We start from the raw sequence: 12,807 nt of genomic DNA on the forward strand, positions 1-12,807 counted from the left end.
TGAAAAAATGTTGGAAATCGCAAAAAATTAGATATGTCATTGGTTTCACTTTAATAACTTTTTTTTAGTGCTGTTTTGTGTACAAAGCAAAGTTGCATTAACAATTTTAGCGAAAGTGGACTCAAAACTGAAAATAACGTCCTTAGTTAAAAATAGTATTTATAAATGTAATATCATCTTTAATCCACTATGTACGCAATATATGCATGTAGTTCATGAGACTCGTGTAGTTTCTGGGGAATAAGCGTTTTTGAAAAAGAAAACCACAGATTTTCAGACTTTCAGATATATTTATATTTCTACAAAATACAGCTTAAAAATAAATATTAAGTTTTATTTTAATGAGACATGTACATTTTTGAGTTAAAATTTCATCAGTTTCTGTTGTTTTGGCTCGGATGCGGTTGATGTATACTATACATCACTTCAGCCAGTAGGCAATGAATTAGCTAACTTGCCTTCTTCCAAGCTGAACTCAACCTCTGATGCATTACTGCATAATTTGAATCCACAGTGAACACATACAGTGTTCATTGAAGTCCTGCTTTTTTGGTGCTGTCTTTGTTGTCCCAAGTCTCCTTGCATTAGCATGAAATCATATGGAGTTGTTTCTTTATTCATTGGCACTGTAATAAACTCCTCCCAGCCCCATTTCAGTTCATCTTTTCCATACCCCATCCACGTTTGAACTTGCAGGTAAGTTCTATATTAATGATATTGAACTGCATCTGTTGTTGGAGGTAGGTATGCCAAATCAAATTTGGTGAGAAATCACAACTCTCCTATAGAACTATTAGAGATACCTCCCTAAAGTGCCACAAGGAAATTTTCATTTGCTTGCACTGTCTCTCATTCTGCAGCCTGATCTTTGAAAATAGAAACACTTTTCCTGTAGGAAGCATCACTCTCATGTGTGGTACAAAGTTAGTTCTCCCCTGTCCACACAAAGAAGTGATGGTCTCATAACCGCTTATCACATGGAGAAATAGAATATTTTCCACAATATCTTCATATTTGAAGGACATTTTGGAATAAAGCACATCTCCTATGTTATCCCTTCCAGATTTACAAAAGAACACATTTTCTGGTGCTGAAGCTGTTACTGAAAGCAAAAGATCAATTACTTCTCCAATAACAACAACAGAATCATGTTCAGAAGACAAGGAAATAATAGCTTTCACAATTAGCACATATGCACCTTCTATTTTTATTTTATTTTAAAACAGTTTATCCTTTGACATCTTCGGAAAAATGGCAGCATCAAAGAGAAATTCTGTACAAGATTGTAGTATGGAATGACGAGCTCTTGCAGTGCTCTTTGTATATGTGAAAGTGTTGAAAATATGAGATTTTCTTTTTCAGAAATGCTTATTCCCCAGATACTTGCATGAATCTCATGCACTACATGCATACAGGATGTTTCACAATTCATGTTTCACACGTCTAGAAGCTGTTGAGCAGACTTAGTAGATAAAGTTTTACTCAGGAACCCATGTCCCATGTCATCAAGCGATGCTACAGAGCATCAAAAGTTACAGGCATTGGCATCTGCAAATGTATGTACCGTTGGTTATGATTAAAGTTTCCCTATTTAACACATTATAACACGTAAACTAATTACCATTTGAGCACCAAACGTGGTAGCATTAATGTCCAGAGGATGGGGCATATGATTTCCATGCGTCGCAGCACCTCTGTCCAGTTCCAACTATGGCCGCCAGATGCTGTGATCAGTCACCGTGATTCATAGTCTCGCACACCTGACTAGTCCCAGTGCACTTGTTGAGGTCTTGATATGAGCTTGGACAAAAGGAGCAGGGCATTATTGGTGAAGTTCTGTTATCAAAACAACAGTAATGCTGCAGCTGCACATTGAGAATATCCCAGGTGAAAGGATTATGGAAGGGTCCTCTTTCTGTACCTGCTGCACCTGAATAAGTTCGAATCAGCTGGAGAACTGGGCATCACTCTGGGAAGAGGCTGTCGACCAGTTGCACCTCACATGGTTGATGAAATTGCTGATGCTGTGGTGAATAACGCTGCGTGTAATTCCCAATTGTCAGGCAGTGCTTGTGCTGCGTCACAACAGTTGAATTTCCTATGGTCCACTGTACAGAAGGTGCTTTGAACCATTCTCAAATGGTATCCGTACAAAATCCATATCGTACAGCAGCTTGCAGCACAGGACACACAACAATGTGTTGACTTCGCTCTCCACTTTCTTGCAAGGATTGAAGTTGATGAGAGATGGCCCTGGACCATCCTATGGACAGATGAAACTTGTTTGTCTGTGACGGCTGAGGTGAACACTCAGAATTGCCGAGTGTGGGGATCTTCACGTCCAGTTATTGTGCATGAGATTCCTCCCACCCAAGGGGCTCGCCACTCTTAGATGGGTTCGTTCTTGACTACCACAGGGCCCTAGCCTTTGCAGCATCTTTTCCCTTCCATTCTGCTTGTCTATTCTTTTGATATTCTTTTTCGCCTCCCTTGGGGAACATGTCTGGGGTGTTATGGGGAATGTTCTGCATTGTCAGTCGCTGATATAAGAACAGTCTCACCACTGTTTCCCTTCTTTGTTTCCCTTCTCCTCTCATTCCTCCACTTCAGCGTATGAGGTTCCTCTCTTTCTTCTTCCTCCCTGTGCGCTCCTATGACCGGGTAACGCATAATTCCTAGCCACAGGTCGACAGGTACGGTTCGCACATACCCCCTGGTACAGGCCAGACTCAGGGAGTGGTGATCACCTGAGCTGCTACCTTCCCAAATTGCCGATTGGTCCCTCTGTCAGATATTCGGAACGTGTGACCTGAGGTGTGAACAGTCTCCTAAGGCGGGTGCGCCCTCTTGTGAAGGGGGCTCCCAGTTGGAAGAAGTGCGCCATCGGAGATGCTGGCAATCGTTGGGGATTTTCTCAAAGTGAGCCAATCATCTTCACAGTCAACGTCTACGAAACCTAAACGGAATGAGGTTAATCTTTTTCTCACCTTTGCTAGAGTGGTGCTTTCATCCAAAATCAAAGCAGGCTATGAAATTATCACATTTCAATGTTTCAACCACACTAGAACGTCTTGTTGACACCCAGCCAAATGTGTATCCTGTGGTAGAGATGCGCATGAGGGATATTGTCCGTCTCCTCCTCTCCGCCATACCAAATGTAATGGTGGCCATGCCGCCTCCTCTCAGGATTGTCCTGTGTATCTTGATGAGCAGGCTGTCCAGTAGACCCAGGTAAAGTAAAATATGCCATTTCCAGTCACTCTCATGTTATTGGCTAGTCACAAACCCTGCGTCCTTCTGTCTGGCACGTGCCCTTCTGCTCCACTAAGGACGTGGTGATGAAGACACGAGACCTCACATTCAGCTCCTGAAGTTGTGAAATTGCCCAGTGTCAAGGTAGCATTACCCAGCTATGCAACAAGCCATAAAACCCGCGCCCGAAGCCACCAACTTCACAAGCAAGCTGATGCTTCTGTGGACCTCATGGAGCAGGAGCTTCCTGCTTCTGTGCCCTGTAGCAGCAAGTCTTTGCAGGCTGTCACTTGGCAGCTGCCGAGGTGACACCTCCTTCATTTCTTCCTCATCATGACTCTCCTCCAATGGAGTGTTCGCGGCCCTCGCTCTCGCAAAGAGGAGTTACGACTGCTTTTAGCATCACGGCGTCCCCTTGTATTCTGCATTCAGGAAACAAAATTGCATCCTCATGACCACATTGAGCAGTTTGTTTTGACCTTCCCCCTGAGGTTGCCATTCCATCTCGTGGGGGCATCATCCTGCTCACACGTGATGACATTCATAGTCAACCCATCTCCCTGACTACCCATCTTCCAACTGTTGCTGTTCTCCTTTTCCTTCCTCACTTGACTTTTTCCCTCTGTACCATTTATGTCACTCCGTCATTTGATGTCACCAGTGCAGACTTCCTTCAGCTTATTGGGCAGCTACTGCCCCCATTTCTGCTACTTGGTGACTTTAATACACATCACCCCTTTGTGGCTCTACCAGGACCGGGTGCCCTCATCGCCGATCTTAATCAACTCAACCGTTTATGCCTTAACACTGGAGCACCCACATTCTTTTCCAACTCCTCACACACCTATTCCCACTTGGAACTATCCTTCTGCACGGCCTAGCTTGCCCATTGTCTTGAGTGGTCTGTTCTTTCTGACACCTTCTCAAGTGACCATTTCCCATGTGCTGTCTGTTTGCTGACTCCTACCCCACCTGGTTGCACACCCAAATGACAGCTTACTAAGGCTGATTGGCAGCTTTACTCCTCCCTGGCAACCTTCGAGGATCAGGATTTCCCCAGTTGTGATGACCGGGTGGAATATATCACAAAAGGTGTCCTTACATTCCATTCCTCGCACTTCCTCTTTACCACATCATGTCCCAGTCCCTTCGTGGACTGAGGCACGCCGCGTCGCAATTTGCGCATGGAGACGTGCTCTCCGTGTTTTAACCGTCATCCTACGATGGCAAACTACATTCATTATAAACAGATGCATGCAAAGTTACATCGCGTTCTTTGGAATAGCAAAAAAGCTAACCGGAGTTCATTCACTAATTTTTTTAAACAGCCTCACCCCTTCCTCTGTTTTGTGGACCAACCTCTAACATCTGTCTGAGACCAAGATCCATTTGCCAGTTTCTGTCCGGAATCTAGTAGACGATGTCATCAAGGACCCTTCTGCTATCTACAAGACCTTGGGCAACCATTTTGCAGAAATTTCAACCTCTTCCCACTATCATCCTCCATTGGAAACGAGTGAAGGGGGCTCAGGTGCTACCCATCTCTTCTCAGAATTGTGAGTGCTGCAGTGCCGCCTTTACTATGAGGGAGCTAGGCTATGCTCTCAGTTCATCCCTATCCTCCGCCCCAGGGCCGGACGCTGTCCACATTCAGATGTTGTAGCACCTTTCTCTTGCAGGCAAGCACTTTCTGGTTAATATGTACAACCACATCTGGGCAGAAGGCACATTTCCTGGACGTTGGCGCGAAACCACCTTCTTACCCATATCTAAGCCTGGTAAGGACAAAAACTTTCCCTGTAGCTACTGCCCCATTTCTCTCACCAGCTGTGTTTGCAAGGTGATGGAACGTATGATTCACACTCGGCTGGTGTGGCGGCTCGAGTCTCACAGTTTACTAATGACTGCACAGTGTGGATTTCGAATGCACCGTTTTGTAGTTGACCATTTCGTTACTTTGTCCACCCATGTGGTGAATGGTTTTCTGCAGAAATCCCAGACTCTGGCTGTGTTTTTCGATTTGGAGAAGGCCTACGACACCTGCTGGAGAATTAGTACCCTCCATACTCTTTGCATGTGGCGTTTTCGTATCCGCCTACCCTGCATCCTTCAGGAATTTTTTAAAAGGCCAAGTTTTAAAGGGGTGTGTGGGTTCTGCCTTGTCGGACACCTTTATCCAGGAAAATGGTGTGCCTCAGGGTACCATCTTGAGCATTGTCCTCTTTGCTATTGCCATTACCCCTATAATGGCATGTCTCCTACTGGGCATCTCCAGCTCTCTTTTTGTCGGCGATTTTGCTATCTATTGCAATTCTCCACGGACCTGTCTCACTGAGTGGCATCTTCATCGATGTTTTGATCGTCTTTATTCCTGGAGCAGCAACAATGGCTTTTGCTTTTCCTCTGACAAAACCGTCTGTATGAATTTCAGGCGGCACAATTAGTTTTGTCCACCATCTTCACATCTTGGGCCTGTTGCCCTTCTGTTAATTGAAACTATGAAATTCCTGAGGCTCATGCTCAATAGGAAACTCTTTTGGTCCTCCCATGTTTCTTATCCAGCAGCCCGCTATATGCGATCCCTCAATGTCCTATGTGTCTTCAAGGGTACTTCTTGGGGTGCTGATCGAGCCACCATCCTCCATTTGTACCGGTCCATTGTCCATTCGAACTCGACTATTGGTGCTTTGTTTATGTGTCTGCACGTCTATCCCTCTTACACCGTCTCGACACTATCCACCATCGTGGCATCCGTTTGGCCACTGGCACCTTTTACACTAGCCCAACTGAGAGTGTATGATAAGGCTGCTGAACTACCGCTGATCTAACACTGTGACTTTCTCCTCAGTAGGTATGCATGCCATTTGTCTGTCATGCATGGCCTCCCATCCTATGCCTCCTTCTTCAAAGATTCCTTTGATCGCCAGTTTGGGGAATGTCCCTCTTCGCAGTTACCTCCTGGAGTCCGCTTTCAGCACTTGTTCCGGTGGCTTAAGTTCACACTACCTTCAACTTTCCCGGTGGGTGTGAACACTTCACCAACTTGGCTTCGTGAAGTGCCCCATGTTAACCTTGGCCTTCATTCACTTTCTAAGGACACTACTCCAGCCTTGGTCTTTAGTTTCATGATCTTCAGATGGAATTTTGTGATAGTTCCTTTTTGTGCACTGATGGCTCTCGAACTGACCGTGGTGTCATGTGTGCCTTCGTCATTGGCGCCTATGTCTTTCGATATCAGCTTCCAGTACACTGCTCAGTATTTTGAGCTGCGCTCTTCGCCCCTGTATCTGGCCACAGAGTACACACGGGGACACAGACTTTTCAGTTGTGTCCTATGCTCAGACTCTTGCAGCATCCTTAAAAGTCTATGTGTGCTGTACAGTACCCATCCCTTAGTGCAACGAGTCCAGGAAAACTTAACTTGCTCACTCTTGGTGGAGTCACTGTGATGTTTATGTGGGTTACTGGTTATGTCAGTCTGCCAGGAAACGAGGCTGCTGATGCTGCTGCCAAGGCTGCACTCCTTGTACCTCAGCCCACTAGTTCCTATATTCCCTCCAATGATCTTTGTTGCCGTCTTTCAGGAGGTGGTGTCCCTTTGGCATCACCACTGGTTCTCCCTTCAAGGGAATAAACTCTGGGTTATTAAGCCTCTCTCTGCGGCTTGGATGACATTCTCTCAGCTGTCCCGCCAGGAGGAGGTCATTTTAACTAGGTTGCGTATTGGCCACTGCCTTTTTAGCCATCGTCATTTGATAATTGGTGCTTCCCCACCACTTTGTCCACATTGCGCCCAAGTTTTAACTGTCTCCCACTTCCTGATGGAATGCCCATTTTTTAACTGTTTGTTTTCCTGTCTGCTTTTTCTGTCTGAGTTATCAGCCGTTTTAGAAAATGACTCGCAGGCTGTCGACTGCGTTTTACTTTTTATCCGTCAAAGCAATATGGTAAAGGCCATTTAATTTTTCATTTTCGACATCCGTTTCTATGTGGTGTCTTTTGTAGCCCTTTCTCCACATCTCTGTTTTTAGCTCTCTCTTCTTATGTCAATTGAGATTGACATATAGCCGTTTTTTAACTTATCTCTGTCTTCGTTTTCTATAGTTTTGACTTGGGCGCCTACCACCCCAGTTGTTTTTGCGCCCTAAAAGCAAACAAACAAACATGAAGTTCCTCTGTAGGGTGAATGTGTCACCATATGGTGTGGCTTCATGGCTGCATTCTTCATTGGCCCATTCTTTTTTGAACTGATTGGCACTCAAGGACCAAAGATGTGCAGAGTGAGTGGCCCACATTGCTGCGATGTACTTTGCCAGCATGTCATGCCCGCTCTACAGGAGAGAGACACATTGAACTCAACAGCTCTCATGCAAGATGGGGCCCACCACACATCACCCGTGAAGTTCACCTGCTTTTCTGAAACACATTTGGAAATGATCAAATTATCAGCCAATCATTTCCATATGGTTGGCCGGCCTGATCACCTGATCTCACTCCCTGTGGTTTCTGGTTGGGGGCTACCTGAAGGACAAGGTTTACCAGGGGAACACTCACATTTCTGCCAGGGGAACACTCACATTTCTGCTGATGTGAAGCACAACATATCAAGAGAGGTAGCCAACATACCTATGGACATACTTCGTTCTACTGTTCAGAATGCAATCCTGTGCTTTCAGACTCTTCTGGACACTGATGGGTGCCGTATTTAGCCCCTTTTGTGCCAGTGATGGTACCAGTATGTGATGGTATCATGTACCGTAGCAACAAATTAAAAGTGTTTCAATTGAATTGATTCTACATTATTCCTCTTCCCCATGTGCTTGACAATAATGGTTCCAAGTTTGGTACTCGTGCAGTAATTAGTTTCCCTGTTATAACTTGTTAAATAAGGAAAGTTTAATTATGACCATCCAGTAGAGACAGGGTGTTTCCCTGCTGATGTTACAGACTTTCTAGAATGATGGAGAAGGATGAATGTATTAATGTGAGGTAAGGGTCCCTGTATTGGAAAAGAATTAGTCGGAAGTTATAAGTGGAAACCGTTCTGACACTGCTGCCAGTGGGATATTTGTACTGTAGCTGTTTTGCTAACATTGAGTGCTAAGCAATTTTCAGAGTTGGTAGTATTGACCATAACACGAAAAAAAGTCTAGTACATATGTGCTCTAAAATGCATACCTGAGGAACCATGAACACTTGCCCATCTTCGCTCCTGTGAAACACATCTCCTTTGTTGAACAAGTTCTCGTAGCTTTTAAGGTATGCATGTTAGAACCCATGTGTACTTGACATTTTTTTCGTGTTACGGTCCATACTACCACCTGTGAAATTTGCAAGTTGCCTAGCCTACGATCTTAGCGACAACAGTATCAGTACATGCATTCCACTGTCAGAAACATCAGAGCGCTTTCCGCGTATAACTTTCAACTCACTTGTTATCTCAAATTGATACATTTATCCTTCTCCATCATTCTAGAAAGTTTGTAAAATCGTCATGGAATATACACACACATTTACAGGTGCTGTCATCTACAACTTTAACCCTTGAGTGTGTGCGTCGTTTTTCATAACACGAGTGGGCACGGCGCACTTTGTACACGTGAAAAGAATAGGTTTCCTTATGTTACCACGGTAAGTCATGTATGGTCAAGATCACAGTTTAATCTTAGTTTATTTAAACAATGAGAAAATAAACTTACATAATATGAGCTAAACTAGTTTTATTAAGCAATAATGAATTAAATTTTCACTATAACTCTCTTTTGCCAAGGACAGGTATTATAGAGACAGTAATGACGCATTCAAAGCATTAAGCAGTGCACTTGCATCAGATCTTGTTCAGCTGCTTATTCAATCAACAATTATATCATAGACAACTGCCTCAATGTGGGATTACATTACTAGTTCGTAACTGAGGTCATTTTTTTGAGCTGATCGTAAATTTTTTCCCATCTAGCTCGCTTTGTATTTTATATTACTACTGCTCACTTGGATGTACAACAACACAATTTATCGCTATGTTACCTGAAGCAATAGGTGTAGGTTTACAGTTGTGAAACAAAAGAAGAACCACACAAAATCATTTTATTTTTGGTTGGCGCACTTTATACACAGGTCCGCTCGCCCGTGGGTTAACATTCTGTTGTGTCGGTGGATGAACGTACTAAGTCCCATCTGCAAACTCTAGAAATGTTCATGAATTGTAAAACAACCTGTATATTGCATGCATATTGGCTTAAAGATAAAATCACTTTCATGAACACAATTTTTGAGTGAGGATGGTATTTTCTGTTTCTTGGCCACTTTCGCTAAGCTTGTTAATGTGGTACTTTTCAACATGTAATTACAAATATTATGTATGAATCTTGAAGGAAATTAAATCTTCTACAAAACTGGTTATTGTACATTAGAAACAAAACTGCACTAAAAAAGTTATTAAACCAAAACCATCAACACACCTAAGTTTGTGTGATTTCTTGAAATTTTTGGAGATTTTCGCAGCCTCATATCTCAGTAGTTGTTCCAAAATTTCCAGCATGTTATATATGAAAAATTGATAATGACATATTTTTGCCTGCTGAGGAAAAACTGAAAAAGCACCATTTCTTAGCAGTTTTTTTTAGATGGTGGGTAGACATGCAAGGGGGAGAAGGTCTATAGCTTGGATTTTACACAAGAGGAGTAGTACTTACATCATACCTGAAAAACAAAAGTAGTCCACCTTTTGCAATCCAGAAGAGGTTGCACATGAACTACCAAGTTTATATTGTTGCCAATGTTCCCAAGAAATTGCGTTATAGCCTTAAGCGAATGTTTTGATATTCCACTTCACTTTGTGTATTATGTTGCTTACTGTTTTCTTTCCTTATTTGGCACTGAATGAGGAGACTAATTCTGGTCCATGATGAAGTTTGATTACGACCCTCACAACACCAGAAGGAATTGGCGATTTCTCTGACCATATGCAGGAGCACAGGACGGAGATGTAGGCTGCCAGCTTCGTGTGGGAGGGGGATAGGGTTTCCTCCGCCTTTGTCCTCCTCTCCCATCGAGTGGTCTAAGTTCTCGTTTGTTTGAACAGAAGCAAACTGCTCTGATAATAGTGTCAGCTCTGTAGTATTTAAAGCACATATCATAAAGATATTTATGTTTATGTGATTATAATAAATTATTATTCTGTTATAGAGGACATATGGGAGATGGTGGAATTTGGCTCCATCTAGATTAGTTCCATATATGCGGCAGTCTGTCCGCAGAATAACTAGTCAAGATTATATAGGTAATGTACTTACTGATACTATTTACTCAAAGGGGCAACCATACATGGAACGGCAAAAAAATTCTGACCTTAAGATTTCTTCATATGACAGAACACAGAAACTAAGGTATAGAGGAAGAGAGAGTTTTAAAAGGAATGGACGTTAAAAGCTAGTAGAATGCTACTTCATGTGAGACAGGAGATTGAGAACGTCTTCTCAATTTCATGAATTACATTGTCTTCTTTCACAATGTCTTATACTGCTGGTCTGTTTTGGTGTGGGCTCATTAATTCAGTGTACAGTTCTCTCTCTTTATAAATCTTGAAATTCTTTTGCCTTTCTATGCATAGTTGTCACAATACGGTCAAATTTCTAAATTTTGTTATGTCTTTTAGAAATTCCTTGTATTTCCTGTTATAGATGTATTGATGAAAAATCCAGTTGGGAACATAAATATTGTGTATTACTGCTTCAGTCTTTCATTTTGTGGGAATCTTTCAGAATGTTTTGACCATGAAGTCTCATAACTGAATTTCCCTCAAGTACATTTCTTATAACTTTCATCCAAACAGTGGGAGCACATGCTGTGGAATAGAATGCTCGAAGATTCCTGATTTTTGTGTGTAACCTGTCCTGTACTTAAGTATTTAAGTGGCAGCTTGTTTCATTTATTCAAAGGTGGGTTGTAAAATGCCCCATCAAGAACATAAGCACTAATCTGAATGATAAGAACAAGAACAAAACAACAGTGATCCCTTTTGTGTGTGACTTCCTTGACGATTATGGACAGTCTCTCTCTCAGGAAAATGCAGCAGCAATGTCTCGTTATCTCCTGCTAACACAATTCTGGCGACTGCTGTGAACCAAAAATTGCCATGACTCCCTTACGGATAAAATGAAAATTACTGCATCAATACAACACTTCGTGGTTCTGCAAGTGGCTATTTCTGTAGAATAATGATAACTTATGTAGATTTATTAAGGATTACTTATGTAGAAGACTCCTTACTATCCATACTTGTGCTGTCAGCAACACTTTAGAATTTGAACTTGTCAAAATTCTCTGTCATCACAGCTGTATGCAGTCATTTAATAGAGAAGGTATTACACTGTGGACAGGCATGTAGAAAAGTCCAATCAGTAAGTGAGCTTTCTTTTGCTTTGATGCACAAAATGAAATACACTCACTTAAATGTCAACTCAGTAAGGACAGTAACCACAATCATGATTGGAAGGAAACAAGTCGGCGAGGAAGGTCTGTACAAGGCTGTAACACAAAGCCAAGAATTGTCAGTGAAACTTGTGCATACACAGTCATGAAGGATACAACCAAAATCAAGATCTGATAACACTCTATCCACAGATATGATCCAGCAGCCGACACAGAGTGTAAACATAGAAGTGCTGGAGGAAAGCTGTGTTGGCCACTATGTGCCAGAATAAGTCATGTGATTCATCCCTGTGACCATCTCCCTGGGGAATTGTCTTGTCAGCCTGTGTGTCTCATAGTCCCCTCAGTGGTCTCCAGATTGTCAAATAGTTCTGTTTCCGTCACCCTTCTTTGTTGTTTAGCTGTTGCTCTTTTTGGTGATTAATGATCTGTATTCATGGATATACCTACCTGTAGAGATACATTCCACTGAAAAGATAAATTGGAATGTGACTGAGGAAACAGGAATATTTGAACATTTTACTGTGAGCTTTGGTAATTGAAATTTTCTTCTTCCTTTGTGAAATGAGATGGAGAGGAAAAGTTCAAATTTTTATCTGTTACAGACGTTCCACATAATTTGAGCATTGCACATAATTTTAGCATTGTACATAATTTTTAATAACCACTTCCTATCAGTAGTCGACAAATTACATCAAAATTGAGTTGCTACAGGTAAGTATATACAAATTTTAAAAGCTGATGATCCAGTTGTCACATGCTGCTAAAGTGAGATTAAAATAGTTGTTAGTAAAACCATTTTATAAAAGAAGGAGATGAGTAATGGAGTCGTAAATGAACAATTACCTAGCTTCCAGTCTTCTTGGAGACTTATTAAGAACTCATTTTACGAGAGTAGTAATTCTGTCAGTGCAAACAAGTACTTGTCAGTCTTGCAGTTTGTCTTCAGGATTGGAGCATCAACAGAAAATGCAATTTTTTCTTTTCTGTGTGGACTCTTGCAGTGAAAAACTGTTGTTTGTTCCCCAACCCATAGGTATGTTCGATGCAGTTCTCCATTCCACTTGTCAGCTGCGTTATTTGTTTCAACAATTCTGCTGCAACTTACATCACAGACTTTTTGCT

At 42.2% G+C, this 12,807-nt stretch overlaps 1 protein-coding gene across 2 annotated transcripts in view; it reads left to right on the top strand.

Moving 5' to 3' along the window:
* Positions 1-12,807, top strand: part of LOC126354888 (F-box/LRR-repeat protein 4) — a 160,692-nt gene that overhangs the window by 40,194 nt on the left and 107,691 nt on the right. For both annotated transcript variants that reach the window (XM_050004933.1, XM_050004934.1), the window contains exon 2: positions 10,438-10,531. In XM_050004933.1, coding sequence (XP_049860890.1) covers positions 10,438-10,531 — 94 coding nt within the window. The remainder of the gene's footprint in view (positions 1-10,437; positions 10,532-12,807) is intronic.

The sequence above is a fragment of the Schistocerca gregaria genome, chromosome 3 (genome assembly GCF_023897955.1).
Source record: "Schistocerca gregaria isolate iqSchGreg1 chromosome 3, iqSchGreg1.2, whole genome shotgun sequence".
NCBI classification, from domain to species: domain Eukaryota; kingdom Metazoa; phylum Arthropoda; class Insecta; order Orthoptera; family Acrididae; genus Schistocerca; species Schistocerca gregaria.